The following is a 15,384-nucleotide window of genomic DNA, read 5'->3' as shown; positions in this document are numbered from 1 at the left end:
AGAAAAGAAGAAAAACAGGCTCAAGAAAATGCTATTAAGCGAGGGCTTTCGTGGCAGTTCCTTTGACACTGATCTGAGTAGAAAGTGGTAGAAATTCCTAAGAGCTGGCCCCTAGCACTGGTGTTTGTGCAACCCCCTGCAAAGGTGCGTGAAGGGGTCCTCGGTGGTGGGCTGGGTGAAGTAGCTATGAAACCTGCAAAGGGGAGCCCTGGAAGAGGCCCTGGTCCTGTGTCGGCTCTCACCTTCCTCATTGAGCAGTGTGGGCAGGGAGACGGTCCCAGTGGCCTTGCCCAGCGCTGCCATTCTCTGTGGCCACAGGATGGACCAAGGATTCTCCAGGAGGCTCAGCATGTCCGAAGTCAAAGATGATAACAACGCTGCAAAGACGCTGTCAGCCACCACACTCAGGTCCTTCTTTTGAAGGAAACATAAGCACAAGCGCAGTGGGTCCAAAGAAGGGAGGGATCTTCTGGCCTTGGACGCCTTTTCCAATGACTCCATTCCACTCTTTGAAGGCAAGTGGCTAAACTTGGTTTTCCAGTGGACTCTCAGGATTTGGATTGAGGTTTATCACTTAAGCCTCAAGACAGTGGCTTAAGCAACACAGGGTCTATTTTTCTTTCAAATGCAAGAAGGCTGGCGGCAGGCATCTGGGTTGGTTGGGTGGCGCTGCAGTTTTCAGAGTCTATGATCATTTTGCTTGCCACCCATAGTGTGTGGCTCCCGTCTTGGGGCTTCCCTGTGGTCACCATGTGTGTCCTTGCAGCTCTAGTCATCATGTCTTTGTTTCAGGTGGCAGAAAGGAGGCTGGACCTCTGCTTGACAACTCTCTTTAAATCACAGCCCCATGCTGTGGCTTCCACTTGTGTCTCACTGACCACTCTCATCTGCCAGGGACATGGGGAAAGAGGGATTTGGCTGGGTGCATTGTGGCCTCAACGTTACAGGAAGCCCTATTAGTAAGGGAGAGACAAAGATGGGCAGTGGGGAGGCCAAAAGCAGTCTCTGCTCAGGGATGTTCCTTCCAGAATGGCTGCATTTCAGGCTGCTTGGTGGTGACCCAGGGCCACCCATCTCCACAGGTCCTTGGCATCAAGTACCAGGGAAGGTCAGGTGGACCCTGGCAGATGGCCTCGAGGGTAGGGTGCATTTGTCCTGTAAAGCAGGCCCTTCCCAAGGCTGCTCTGGTTTTGGCCTGTAGCCCTAGGATGTGTGCCAGCTGGGCAGGGCGGGCAGGGGCAGGACGGGCATGGGGCATGGTGGGCATGGCTCAGGGCGGGCACAACGGGCAGGGGAAAGGCGTGCAGGGGCCGGCGGGAACAGAAGGGGGGGTGGTTTCCTTCCTCCCTCCCTTTCCTGTCCCTTCTCCTCTGTGTTTAAAATGGAGGCCTGGGGCTCAGAGAGTGGAGTTACCCACACCCTGGGTCCCGGGCTCCCCATTACTCTCCGTTAAGACTAGAGCCCGGGGGCCAGGTCTGCCTGCCTGTTTTTCCGCGGCCTGCGAGCTAAGGGTGGTTTTTATGTTTTTAAATATAAAATGTGAAAGGGACTGTTACCCCAGTCTCGCTCAGCTTTGCCGTTTGTCTGAAATGCATACTCCCGTGCCCTTCACAGGAAAAGTTTGCCAGCGCCTCAGTTAGGGCTAGGGCTACGCTTCTCCCTCATTTGGGTTTTCCTTCATTCCTCGCTGCCTGCTCTCCCCTGTCCCCTTCTTCCCTCTCGCAGGCACCGTCTCCAGTGCATTTGGGGTATGTCCTAGATATGTATATATCTTTGAAAAACAGCCATTTGTCAAATCTTCCTTTTAGTCCTTCAGTTTTGCATGATAATTTTTGAAATTGTCATTAAGTACATTTTAAATTAATACATATCTTTCTGGTAAATTGACCCTTTTATCATTATGAAATGTCTTTAGGTCTGTCATGTTTCTTGCATTGAAATCTATTTTGTCTGATTCAGTTATACAAGTTTTCTTCTGGGTCATCTTTTCCCATCCTTTTACTTTGAATTCTTCCTGTCTCTTCATATTTAAATATCTCTTATAAGTAGCATGTGGATTTTTTTTTTAATCCACTGTGACCATATATCTTTTTAAAAAATTCTACTGAAATATATGTACAGAAAAGGGCACATACATTTACTGAGACATGAACAACATAGAGAGTTTTCACAGCCTGAACATACATGTAATTGTTCTGGTCACTCAATAAGAGTATTTCATCCATTACATGAAATGTAATTACTGATATATTTGGATTTACATTTATTGTCTATTTGTTTTCTATTTTTCCTGCCTGTTTTCCCTTCTTATTTTTTTTTTGTATTAATCAAGTATATTTGCTATTTCATCCCACCCCTTTCCTCATCTCTTAGTTTTTAAAGTTATTCATTTTCATTTTATTCCTTTGTGGGGTTACAGTAGACTACACAACATGCATCACTGACTTACTACTGATATAAGTTATAAGGAAAGATTCTAGATCATCAGAATACTGTAATTTCATTTACCTCTTTCCCACCTTTTATATTAGCATTTTAATTCTATGTATACTTTAAACACAAGAGAGTATTATTGATTTGCCGGCCAACTGTTCACTTATACTTACTCTTTCCATTACCCTTCATTCCTTCTTTTTTTTTAAAGATTTATTTATTTATTTAATCCCCCCCCTCCTGTTGTCTGTTCTCTGTGTCCATTTGCTGCGTCTTGTTTCTTTGTCCCCTTCTGTTGTCGTCAGCGTCATGGGGAAGTGTGGGTGGTGCCATTCCTGGGCAGGCTGCACTTTCTTTTCGTGCTGGGTGGCTCTCCTTAGGGGGCGCACTCCTTGTGCATGGGGCTCCCCTACGTGGGGCACACCCCTGCGTGGTGCGGCACTCCTTGCGCTCATCAGCGCTGCGCATGGGCCAGCTCCACATGGATCAAGGAGGCCTGGTGTTTGAACCACGGACCTCCCATGTGGTAGATGGACACCCTAACCACTGGGCCAAGTCCATTTCCCCCTTCATTCCTTCTTGCAGTTACGTGTTTACTTCTGATTTTGTTTTCTTTCTGCTGAACACCTCCCTTCAGTATGTCTTTTAGAACAGGTTTGTTGTTGTTGATAAAGTCTCTCAGTTTGTCTGAAAATGTCCGTTTTGCCATCATTTCTGAAGATGATTTTCACTGGGGACAGTATAGAGTTTTAGATGGACAGGTGTTTTATTTAATCAGTTTAAAGGTGTTATTGACTGTCTCCTGGCTTTCATGATACATTCATTTCCCTTGGGCCATCATAACAAAATTACCACAAACCATGTGGCTGAAAACAATACACACTTTTCTCAGAGCCCGGAGGCCAGAAGTCCCACTCAGCATCTCTGGACTGAAATCCGGTGTTAGGAGAGTCAGGCTCCCTCTGAGGCTCTGGGGCGGGTCCTTCCTTGCCTCTTCCAGGTCTGGTGCCAGCTGGCCTTCCCTGGCCTGTGACCACAGCACCTGCATCTTTCTCCCTCTGCTCCATCTTCTCTGCCATGTGTATCTGCCGCTTACAAGGACACCCGTGATTGCATTTAGGGCTCACCCAGGTAAGCTCCTCCTCTTGCTATCCTTAACTGCGTCACCTCTTTTGCCATATAAGGTAATAGTAACAAGTTCTGGGGATTAGGACCTGAATATGGTTTTGAAGAGCCTGCTGTTTCTGGTTTCTGGAGAGAAGTCATTTTTCATACCCTTATTGTTGAAGGTAATATTTTGCTCCCCAACCCCCCATTGCTTTTAAGATTTGTCTTCAGTTTTCTTTATGATTATCCTGCTTGGGGAGTTCTTAACATTTTCTTGAATACCGTAGCTTGACACTTTGGTCAGTTTTGGAAAATTCTGGCCATTGTTTCTTTTTTGTTTTTAAATCTGTAATATTTTCGTATATCTTACTGTGGTGTCTTCTTTCCATAGGTTTTTTTTTTTTTTTGCATAGTTATTGTAATGTATTAAACACACTTGTACATACATACATAACTACATATATACATGTGTGTACAATTCAATATCCTTTTTAATATTTACTGTTTTCATCAGTGCTTTCCCACATTCATAAGCATCAGAGCTTCCTAATTTCACGTCATGAGGATCTAGGTTGGTCTCCCTGACAGTGCCTGGCAGAATGTCACTCAAATAATTGTTGGTTATTTGAATGGCCCTAGGTTTTAGGCTTTTCAATTATTTCCACCATTAAAAAAAATAAAATAAAATCATGGTTCTTTAACCACTATCTACCTTTCTGCTCTACTCCTGTTCCTTTGTGCTTTTGACCATGCCCGTTTATCTTTGACATGTTTTTTTCTCCGTTTTCTGTCTCTTTTCTTCTCTCTATGTTCCAGTATGTATGTTTTCTACTGGCCTTTTTTCTTAGTTCCTTAATCTCCTCTTCTGTTGTGTCCAGTATGTTCTTAATTTCATAAATTGCATCTTTTAATTCTAGCGTTTTCATTTGCTTCTTCATTAGTAGATTTTAATTCCCTGGTGAAATTTTCCTTCTTGTTATCTGTTTTCTTAAACGTATCAATCACATTAATTTTAAAGACTGGGTCATCATTCTTCCTGGTTATCTGTGAGTCTCCTATTGTCTTTCTTTTTTCTCCTGGAATACCTGGTCATCTTTGGCTGAAATGTCAGCATTTAGGAAATTGTTGGGGCCCTGTCCTCCAGAGCAGTGGCGGGTCACCTTGCTGCAGGCAGGCACTGAACGGACCTGAGGCTGAGCTGCAGCTTTTGTGCAGTTGGAGGTTCATCCTGAAATCTAGGCATGGCCCTTCAGTGGTCCCGTCTGAGCCTGGGGTGTCATTTAGGCCCCTCCTTGCTAGCTGTCCTTGACTCCCTGACTCTGTCTCCTCAGCACCATGAGACTGCAGGGACCTCAGTTCTGCAATTTAGTGACTTTCTTAAACTCTCAGCTTCTTTTCTCTGCTTAGGAATTTGGCAAATGACTTTAAGAAAAAACGGGTGAATATCAGGCTTAGTTCTTTGCCTCTCCCTTCTCTCTGGAATCCTGGCCCCTCAAGCCCTGGCTGCCTTGGCAATCCTAAACTATATTTCATCTCACCTGCTTGGTGGTTGCCAACAGCTCTGCTGGCTTCTTTGCCTCTCGCTTATACTCCAAAAACTGCAAATGCTGTGTTGGAGGGAGGCTTACTGTTTCGGGGTTCCCTTCTCCCCAGGATCTTGCATCTCAATTCCTGGTTGCTTCAACAGCTCTGTGATGCCTCCAGAAAGGTGTTTCTTCTTTTATGTGGCATTTGAATTCCTGCTTTAGTTCATTGGTTCCAGCTGCCGCGTGTGTCCCCAGAAGGCCTCCTCCTCGTGATTGCACACCCACCATCATGGGCTGTCCACCGCCACGGAGGACGGGCTGGCCTTGTCCCTGACCCCTTAGGGACCTGTGCAGGCATGTCTCAGGGCTATGCACTGAGCACTGGTGCTTCCTTTTCAAGAGGTCATTACGGTACGGACGGAGCCCCTGAGACCACCCCTCTGCTCTGCCCTGGTTAGCTGTGACCTCGGAACACCCACAGTTCTTTGGGCCTCTAACTTACCTGGTTAGATTCAGTGATAGGAAAGATGCTCTCTAGCCCTACGATTCTGTAATTGTGAGGACTTCTGATGGGGATTAGTCAGGGAGGGACGTGCATCTGTTAAATGGGTGTTAACAGTAGTTAAGAGAATATGGTTCTTGTTCAAGTAAGTTAAGGGAAATACTGATTTAATGTCCAGAAACGGGGGAATGGATGCATATTCGTGAAGCTCAAAAGGAGTAAATGAGATATGTCTGAATCAGCTTGGGTGCATTCCAGAAACAGAACACTAAGTCAAAGAGTTGCAGAATATATTATCATGCTATTTTTGTCAAACACATGCAATAGCAATATATAGTTTTATGAATATATAAAAATCAACGTTTGAGAATAACAAAATGACTGGAAGGATATGCTTCCATCCCATAATATTAGTCACCTCTGAAGAGGCCAGTAGGGGACCAGGATTGGGAAATGGGCATCAAAGAGGACTTTAGCTTTATCTGTAATTTTTTTTTTCTTTACGCAAGAAGATGTTCGTCTCTTCTTGGAGGAAGATCTTTTTCCGGGGACTCCTTAGATATTTTCCCAAATGCGTGGAGGTTCTCAGGTGGTGAATGTGATGTGTGTGGCGTTTCCCAAGCTTATTTGACCACCACATCCTCCCTCACTTTTTTTTAAAACAGATTGTCTTGTGACTCTGGCCTTCTGTGGAACACTAGGTTGTTTAGAGAGCCACATGGATGGGCGTGGACAACTGGCAGTCAAAAAAGCCGCGCTTGGGGCAGGTTGAGGGAGCGGGGAGACCTGCTCAGCCTCGCCCTCAGGCCTGCCTGCTGCTCAGCCTGGCGCTGGCCCTCGCCCTCACCTGGCGCCCTGCACATCCCTCCATGCTCCGCCTCGGGCCCAGCTGTCATCCCGCCCACTCCCGGGCCTTCTGGTGGCCTCTTCATCCCCTACTCCAACCCCTAGCGTTTGTTCCACCCCCTGCTGCTATCTGGAGGCCCTTGTTCCGCTGCCTAGTGTTGTTAAGCAGCTCTTGTGTTGTCTCTTCACATCGGTTATCTCCTGGTGCCAGGCAGAGTCTGAGCTTTCTATTGTGCACTCTTTGTACTTCTGAGATGCCAACGCGGTGACTTGAACCAGCTGGATGCAAAGAAGATGCTTGCAGGTTTTGAGGCACAGTATTCTCCTGCCAGGGCTTTTATGTCCATTATGTGGGACGCAGGGTGCAGTGCATGCTGCTTCAACTGCCTTCACTGAGACCGAACAACCGTGTCTTAAACTTGATGAGAAGCTTGTTTCTGTCACCTCTAACTGTCCAAGCTGGTGGGTTGCCTGGGGGAGGCGCTGTGTTGTGGGGTCCGTCCAGGGGCCCAGTTCCCTTCTGTCTTGCGGCCGTTTCCAAAGGCCTGTCTTCACCTTGGTGGTCAGGGCTGGCTCTGGCCAGGGCTGGCTCCAGCATCCTTCATCCCAGCCGATGGGGAGGGAGCTGGGAAGTGGCAGCTGCAGCTGCTCACACCCCGATGACCAGGCCTGGCTAAGCTCAGACTTTATCTCAAGAGGAGCTTGGATACTGGGTGGAAGGAAAGCAGGCACGGGGCACACAAGGAAGCATGTGAGAGCTGAAGGACCGGGGGACACTTGGCTGTTCATGTGGGGGAGAGAACTGTGTTGGTCTCCAGGAACAACAGAGGGGCCCCATTGCCCCTGCCTGCAGGAGAGTCCCAGGCAGCAGGGACGAGTTGGTCCCCAGCCGGGCTGTGGATCCGTGTGACGGACCCCACAGATCCATCGGGGAGTGACGGAGCCTGGTGATGCCCCCGCCTTCTCTCCTTCAGATCCAGCGAGCAGCCTGGCCTATCAGCGGGTGCAGAAGGTCGAGTGCACATCCCTGCGGCCCGTCCTGGTTCTGGGGCCTCTGCTGGACGTGGTGAAGGAGATGCTGGTGAACGAGGCGCCCAGTAAGTTCTGCAGATGCCCCCTTGGTAAGGGGTGCCCCCTCGCCTGCCGGGCACGTCTGTCCCTGAGTCAGCCAGAGCAGGCTGTTCCGGAGCCTTCCCTAGAGGACAGGCGACCACAGACTGGGTCAGATCAGTGTGCGGCCCCAGCCCTGCCTCCCCCGGGGCGAGGGCAGTGGCGTGTCCCTGAAGCGCTGGTGCACAGCGGGCTTCGTTGCCCCTTCGGGGCCGGGGGAGGCTGTGAGGGCTAACAGTGCCCAGTACCTGGAAGGGGCCTTGGGGTGCAGAGTCCTGATGCCACGTGCCTGCCTTGCAGAGGTGATGAAGGCCTCCCAGCAGGCCATCGAGCGGGGCGTCAAAGACTGCCTGTTTGTCGACTACAAGCGGAGAAGCGGGCATTTCGACGTCACCACGGTGGCTTCAATAAAAGAAATCACAGAAAAGGTATCCCCCGCGTTAGGCCGCGGGGAAGAGGCCCGACTGTGTGTCGGGATTGGGCGCCCCTGGCTGCGTCAGGGCCCTTTGCCTGTGCATCCCTGCCCTGCGTGTCTCTAGAGCCCCCACCCCCAGCTCTTCCCACAGCTTCACGGAGCTCATCCACATGCTCTCTGGCAGAATCCACCTGCCTGCGGCCTGCCCTCGTTGGCTCTTGGCGCCAGGGCAAGCTTGTGGCCGCTCCCCCTCCGAGGAGGTAGATGAGAGCTTTGAACTCCAGGGAAGAGCCTCCTGCAGGGAATTCTGAAACAGATTCTGCTGAACCTGTGAGCAGACTCTTAGGTTTGTGTGCCTCGTCTGGAGGCCGGTGCGCAGCTTCCAGCACGGCCGCCTGGGGGGCCCTGCCTCCATACCGTTGCTATCTAGCTCTGTATGCATTTGAACGCCCTCAGGTCCATTTGTCGGGAAGCCCGAGAAAAAGACTGGTGGCTCTGCAAGGCGTGTTGGAAAGACCCCGGCAGAGCAGGGGACTCGGGGTCCCCTTAGGACTTGTCCTTCTCAGTCTCTGCGACTGGGGCTGGCCAGTCCACCTCTTTGGGTTGGTTCCTCCTGTTGAAGGAGTTGGCCTCTTGCGGCTCTAAGTGCACACTGCCCTGTGGGGGCGGAAGAAGGGACTCCCCGGTGCAGCTTCAGGGGTGTTTGGTGCAGCTTCAGGGGTGTTTGGGGCGGGCGGCCCAGGCACAAGCCTGTGGCCTTTCATTGTCCCCCATTCAGCCTGGAGGCTCAGGGGACCCAGGGAACGTATGTCAGTCACAGCCACGCAAAGCCACACTCCCCTCCAGGACGCTCCAGCTCTTCATTTGTTGGGTCTGGCAGAAATAAGGCCTCCGGGCTGGGGGTGTGGTTGGGATCCCAGAAGTTCCCCACACCTGGGCGAAGGCAGGGAAGGAAGTCTGGATTTGGGCTGCGCCGCCCTCTCCTCGCCCCTGCCTGTGGCACTCACGCTCCCTCCTCCCCCAGAACTGGCACTGCCTCCTGGACGTCGCGCCCCACGCCATCGAGCGGCTGCACAACATGCACATCTACCCCATCGTCATCTTCACCCACTACAAGAGCGCAAAGCAGATCAAGTAGGTGCCGCTGCCCCAGGGCTCGGCCTGGACGGTGAGGGCTGGGGGCCGGTGGCCCTGGTTGCGGGGGGCAGCGAAGGAGAGGCAGGAGGTGCTTGGAGGAGGAAGGGAGGGGCCGTGCCCCTCGTGGGCCCTGTTCCATTTCAGCCAGGCCGCTTTAACTGTGTCCCCTCCTCCAGGCAGCCCCTCAGCCCTGCTCAGGGGCCACACGGTTCCTTCGCACACCCAGCTTTGTCTGCACAGCCCCTTCCCACCTCTCCGCCCCCCTTTCCTCTTCTGCTCACTTTGGGGCTCAGAGGACACAAAGGGCCGGCAGAGCCAGGCCGACCCGGATCGGCCTCAGGCCAGCTCTGCTCTCGCTGAGGTGCCGTTTCCTCGGGGTGTCCTCAGCCCGCCAAGGCTGCTTCTCCTTTTACCTTCCTGGGCTCCCACGCATTGGGGGCCAGCTGGCTGTCACTCTCTGTGCACACACTGGGCCCCCCACTGTTCCCTCTGCCTAGAGCCCCGACAGGACCCGCGGGCTGTTGCTCTGCTTTCTGAGGTGCTCCTGGGGCGCCCCACAGCCTGGGGGATGCCCCTTCCCCTGGATGAGGAGAGGAAAAAGAGGGCCTTGGAGGGGAGAGGCTCAGCCTATGCTGAGTGTCCCACCAGGGAGCAGAGGGACCCCATCTACCTGAGGGACAAGGTGACTCAGAGGCATTCCAAAGAGCAGTTTGAGACGGCGCAGAAGATCGAGCAGGAGTATGGCAGGTACTTCACAGGTAGGTGCCAGGCACGGCGAGGAGGAGCCGGAGGCTTCCAGGGCGTCTTTCCTGAGAGCAGGAGGAGTCCGGGCTCACGGGCCGCCTCCCGGGCCTGGTTGCAGGCACCTCTCACCGCAGCTGAGGTGTTGGAGTTTCCGTCGCTGGGCGACACTGGGCGTTTTAAGATGGAAATGTAAAGTTCTCTGAGCTGCGCACCTGGTCGCCAGCTGGTCTTTCTCACCCACCTTCTTAGTGGGCAGCCGTGGGTCCGTCTCGGGGCCTGGGAACCACGTAGCGCAGCTCCTGGGTCCCTGCGGCCCCGGATCCGAGCACTCCCTGGCGAGCAGGCAGCGTGTGCGCCGTGGTCGTCTGTCCCCCCAGTGGTCAGTTTCGGCCACGGGGTTGTGTGAAGAAAACCCATCTCTGGGCTCTGAAACAAAACAAAAAAACCATGGCTCCAACTTACCTGCTGCCTTTTTCCTTCCTGGTTTTCAGCCTCTTCAGTAAAATCAGACACTCGTAGGGGGTTAACGTTTTGGTCGTGGGAAGAAAGGGGCAGTGAACTTGAATCGTGGAGTGGGTTGTGATCTAGAACAGGGCTTCCTTCTTTTGCCCCCCCGTGGTCAGGGGTGCATCCGTGTGTTTTAATTTCCAGTCCATAGTCCATCACAGACCAGTCCTTTTGTCAAACACGTTAAAAGCAAATTACTAGAGACAAACCTTAAAAATCCCCCAGACTTGGAAAATGCGAGCTCTCTTTTTTATTGCATTCAACTGACACAAAGTTATCCTGCCCGTCTCTGGCGGCTTCTGCACACTGTCTGCTTCCACTCTCACCTCTGGCAGCCGGGGCCTGCTTGTGGCCAGCGCTGTTCTGCGCAGCTTGGAGGTGCGTCGCCCCGATCCACGTCCACCGAACCTGTGGTTGAAGCCTGCAGGGCAGAGCTGGGCCAGAGTGGAATGCATTTCATTGGCTTTGCTGGAATCTTCTCTGGGCCTGGAAGCCTGACCCCTTAAACTCATCCTAGTTCCCTTTAGAATCCCTCTACCGACTGGGCCACACAACACCCACCCTTCCTCCCCTAAGCGGCTTTCCATGTGCTGGGATCCCCCAGCCCGGGGAGTTATTGGGACGGTGGGCAGTGTGTGCGCGGGGCCAGGCCCTGGCCGCCTGGGTTGCAGGATAAACCGGAGCCCAGCCCAGCCTTGCTGGAGCCTGTGTTTCCAGCCGCCTGCTGAAGAGCCGACCAGATGCCGCTGGAGGGACAGGGGGGATGCGGAACTGATGTGCGCTCCACTCTTCTATTTTTTGTCTTCTATCTTTTTATTTATTTTTTCATGATTCTTTCTCCTCCCCACCTTCTTGCCTGGTGGAGGAGAGTGGGGTGGGCGGGGGGCAGGGGTGCCACAGAAGCTCAGAGCAGGCAGCAAAAGGGGCCTTAAGACCCCAGGCCCTCCCTCTGAGCTGAATGTGTGTTTGGGGGGCTCTTTTGCAGGGGTCGTCCAGGGAGGAGCCCTCTCAAGCATCTGCACGCAAATCCTGGCAACGGTCAATCAAGAACAAAATAAAGTCCTGTGGATCCCAGCCTGCCCGTTGTAGGGAAACCTCGTCCTGTGAAGAGACTGCACATGTTCTGCCTGCGTGAACCCGTGGCTCAGCTCTCTTTAGCGACTAAAACCAGAAAACTGCACGGGAGCGTGAAGGGGAGGCTCCCACGAGCACAGGCTCCAGAAGCTCCCGCCCGGGTGACGGAGGGTGGCGGCCAAATGGATCCAGGCCTGGGCAGCGGACCGCGCTCCTCGCACCTGTGTGCTTAAGACTCGACTGAACAAAAACACACAAAAGACTTTCGACAGAGGGGTTCAACACCAACCTTTCTTTCTCCAGCCAATCAGAGATGCTGCAAAGGGAACCTTCCAGATCACAAGTTTACAAGCCTTTTCTAAGTATTTGGCGGTTTCTGTTTACTTGAACGGCTTCACGTTGTTGGTGCCAAGCCCCTGCCCCGCCTCCCCTCCATCTTTCTGCCCCATCTGTTTCTTTTCCTGCTTTCAGCGAAACGACTCTGGAACCTCACTAGCGGCTGCTTTGCTCCGGGAGGTTCTCGGTGGGACCAGAGCTGTGGCAGCCTTCCTCCTGTCCAGGGAGGGCCCCGTGACCGCAGGTGCTCAGGCCATTTGAGGTGGCAGATCCAGTGCCTTTGTGGAGTCGCCTCGCCAGCGGCAGCGTCCCCCCCTGGGGAGGGAAGACTGCTTTAGCAGTCCAGTAAACTCGCCTCTCTCCTCCTCTCCTGCCTTCCACAGCCTCTCGTTTTTTCCTCCATCTGGGTTTATCCTTTAAGCATTTGGTCCCTTGGAGCTTCGTAGACTCCCGGTGACAGGTTCTGTTCAGCTAGGGCCACTGTGTACCGTTGGGTCCTGCGGCGGCTTGCTCGGTCGGTAGAGGTGGGGTCTGGCTGCGGACGAGGGGTCGGTCCAGCTCTGGACGAGGGGTCAGTCCCACTTGGGACGAGGGGTCGGTCCGGCAGCAGACGAGGGATCGGTCTCACAAGGGGTTGCGCGGTTCGGCTGACGGGGTCGCCCGGCGAAGCCGGCGACGAAGGGGTCGCCCGGCGAAGCCGGCGACGAAGGGGTCGCCCGGAGAAGCAGGCGACGAACTGGGGACAAGGGAGGCCAGGCCCTTGTCGGGGGCTCTCAGGACTGGAGGGCGCACGGCAGAAGAACCACCGCGGAGACAAGGTAAACACGCAAGTCCACTTTACTGAGGGAGAGGCAACAGTTTTATAGGGGCTGGGGAAGGCTGATTGGTCGAAGCCACGCCCTGTTCTGATTGGTTGCCGGCGAAAGGTCAGTGGGCGGTACTGGACGGGGGAGGGCTGGTGGTTAGGGATTGGCTGTCGCTGTTGCTGGGGGAAGGGGCAGGGTTTAGGGATTGGTGGCTGCTGTTGCTGGGGTGGAGGGCAGACTGGATTTCTCCACCCACGCCTGGCTGTTGCTGCTGTCGGGGGAAGGGAAAAGGGCGGGCTGGATTTTTCCGCCCACACCTGGCTGTTGCTGCTGTCGGGGGAGGGGAAAAGGGCAGACTGGATTTCTCCGCCCACGCCTGGCTGTTGCTGCTGTCGGGGGAGGGGAAAAGGGCAGACTGGAATTTTCTGCCCTGCGCCTGCGCAGGGAGAAGGAAGAAGAAGGGTGCCGCCCCACAAGGCATCGTGTGGCGCCATCTGGGAGGAGGGGCGGCTGCGGAAGCATGGCTGCCGAGAAGGGGAGACCTGAGGGCACTCTGCGCCCATGCCGAGCTCCCTTCAGGGGTGGCGGTGGGTCCGACCAGCCACCCTATTATGGTGGCAGCGGCTTGGCCTGCCACGGCCGCTCCCCTGCCAGACCAGCAAAGCACACTTCAGCCCGAGGGGTGACCGCAGGGTCCTTTTTAGGTTCTGTAGTTGGCGACAGCCTTGACCAGTGGAGATTTTGCGGGGTGCCTCATAAGCTATTACATTCTAGAGTGTGGCGAGTGCATTGGCGCATTCTATGCTGAAACTAAAACTGAAACAAGGGCCTCTCCAGTCTAGGTGGCAGCCGTCCCTGCCTGCACCGGGCCCCATGGAGGTGTCTCCATTTGGGGCTGGCTTGCACTGCCCATGCCGGGCGTCTCTGGTGGAAGGGTTGAGGTGTCCTCCTAAAGCTGTGCGTCCTTTTCCCAGGTACTGTACGGGGCTCTGTGGGAGCGTGCCCTGCCTTTTCATCCTGTTCCTAACATTTCATTTTCCTAGCAAGAAATCCGATTTCATTTTATTCTTTGTAATTCTAGACATTAGATTGTAGTTTAACCATTACTGACTTTTTTTTTTTAAAGGGATATATTTTCTTGCACAGTTGTTCAAAAAGAAGTTTCAGTCCTCAATGCTGTCCTTTGTTTTATAGGTACAAGTTTTCTAGCTCACACAATTAAGAAAAACTGTAGACTAGGTCTCGCCGTGTTACCTTCAGGCCCCTCGGGGGTGGTTTCTCGGAGCCTCGGGCTGCCTCGGGCTGAGGGTGGTACGCGGGAGCAGACAGGTACTGTTCTGGCAGACTGGGATTTTCTGTACTAAAATGTTACTTTGTATCAAAAGTTAAACAGACTTTAGTACGACAAATAAAGGTCAATTTCTATAACTTGTGTGTGCAGACACCTGTGTTTCCCTTGGTTTCGTGCCTTCCTGCGCCCTCAGCTTCGCCGGTTTCCTAAAACTTGCCACAGCTTCCTTCCTCTGCAGAGCGTGGCTGCTGGGCGACGTTCTTCCCAGCTCAGGACGATCAGGAGGCCCTCGGACCTGCGTCCTCAGCCTGTGTCATCCTTCCCCTCTGTCCAGCATTGAATAGGCATGGTGGCCAAGGCCACCGTTGCCCCAGGCAGCGGATTTGGGGCCTTAGAGCCTGCCCTCTGGCCTGCAGGTGTGGGCTTGGGGGGGCGGGGGGGGGCAAAATGGAAAGGGGGCAGTGAAGCTGAGTGCTCGGGGGCCCTGCAGGATGCCAAGGTCCTGCTGTCCAGTCAGCGCTTCATCTGCAGGGGACCAGGCCCAGGCCACGCCCAGCCTGCCAGGCAGGGTCAGCAGGGCTTCCAGCCGCCTGGCCCCAAAAGCCCCTGCGCCGGGGTGGTGGGGAGGCCCCTGGGAGGCCAGCACTGGCCTCAGATGGACAGAGGCCTGAGGCAGAGCAGAGGCTGCCTTCCCTGCTCTTTGGGCTTGGAGGGGCTTGAGGGCAGAATGTTCTAGAAAAACCAACTGCTGGCGTGGTGGCTGGGCCCATGGGGGAAGATTTGGTTTTGGCACCTCCCTCGTCCCTCCCTCCGCTGTGGACCTGCAGCCTTGGCCCCCTGGGGGCTATGGGAGCTACAGAACTGAGCTGGGCTCTGCTCTTGAGTGGGTGGGAGCTGGGGCAAATCCTCAGCCCCTGCATTTGCCCGGGTGTCCTCGGCCGTGGGGCCTGGCCCTGCACTGCCATGACCCAGGGCCAACCTCAGAGCGGGCAGCTGCTCCACGGATTTTAAGCCCCCCCCCACCAGCAAATGGGGCTAGGGGGTGGGGGGTAGTGCAGGGGGAGGGGGCATGGCTACTTGTTTAGGAAGGGCTCGGTTACAATGCCAAAACCTTAGCAGCGGATGAGATTTTATTTTCTTTAGACTTCTGTATTTTCCAAATTTTCTGCAGTGAACTTGGTTTTATTTTATAATTGCAAGGGGAAAGATGCTCAGCTGTTTAAAATGGAGGGCCCGTTACATCACTGAGATCACAGGTCGTTCACCTGGGCCCGCTGAGGCCTTGCCGGGGGCCCTGCCGGGTAGTGCTGAGAGGAGGGGTTCGCCTCACCCATGTGAGAGGCTCGTCTCTGAACCCCCCAGACACTGCACTTGGTGGGTGCTGGTTCCACAGCCAGATGGGCCCTGCCCCAAGTTGGTGTGTGTCTCATGTGAACACCGTCATTCTAGATCATTCTAGAAGGGCCCAGCCAAGAAGTCGGAGAGGCAGAGCTGATGATCGGCTCTAACCACGAGGCCTTGGACGAACGGCGCCTCCGCATCTCTGCCTT

The 15,384-nt window shown here is 53.8% G+C and overlaps 2 protein-coding genes across 2 annotated transcripts in view; both read left to right on the top strand.

The window, feature by feature from the left end:
* The window catches only part of LOC111760467 (disks large homolog 5-like), a 63,733-nt gene extending 57,437 nt beyond the window's left edge, over positions 1 to 6,296 (top strand). The window contains exon 26 of the mRNA XM_058299440.2: positions 319 to 6,296. Within this exon, the coding sequence (XP_058155423.1) occupies positions 319 to 421 (103 nt within the window). The 3' untranslated portion in view covers positions 422 to 6,296. The remainder of the gene's footprint in view (positions 1 to 318) is intronic.
* Positions 6,297 to 7,397: 1,101 nt separating this feature from the next.
* LOC131278839 (disks large homolog 5-like) lies at positions 7,398 to 12,105 on the top strand. Its single transcript, XM_058299441.2, has 5 exons — positions 7,398 to 7,511; positions 7,825 to 7,952; positions 8,964 to 9,073; positions 9,725 to 9,834; positions 11,313 to 12,105. Exons 1-5 carry the CDS (start codon positions 7,490 to 7,492, stop codon positions 11,414 to 11,416), a joined length of 474 nt encoding a protein of 157 aa, XP_058155424.1. The 5' UTR covers positions 7,398 to 7,489; the 3' UTR covers positions 11,417 to 12,105.
* Positions 12,106 to 15,384: the final 3,279 nt, after the last annotated feature.

Source organism: Dasypus novemcinctus, chromosome 6 (genome assembly GCF_030445035.2).
Source record: "Dasypus novemcinctus isolate mDasNov1 chromosome 6, mDasNov1.1.hap2, whole genome shotgun sequence".
Taxonomy (NCBI): domain Eukaryota; kingdom Metazoa; phylum Chordata; class Mammalia; order Cingulata; family Dasypodidae; genus Dasypus; species Dasypus novemcinctus.
The sequence above is the reverse complement of the archived record's forward strand: the minus strand, read 5'-3'. Positions and strand labels throughout refer to the sequence as shown.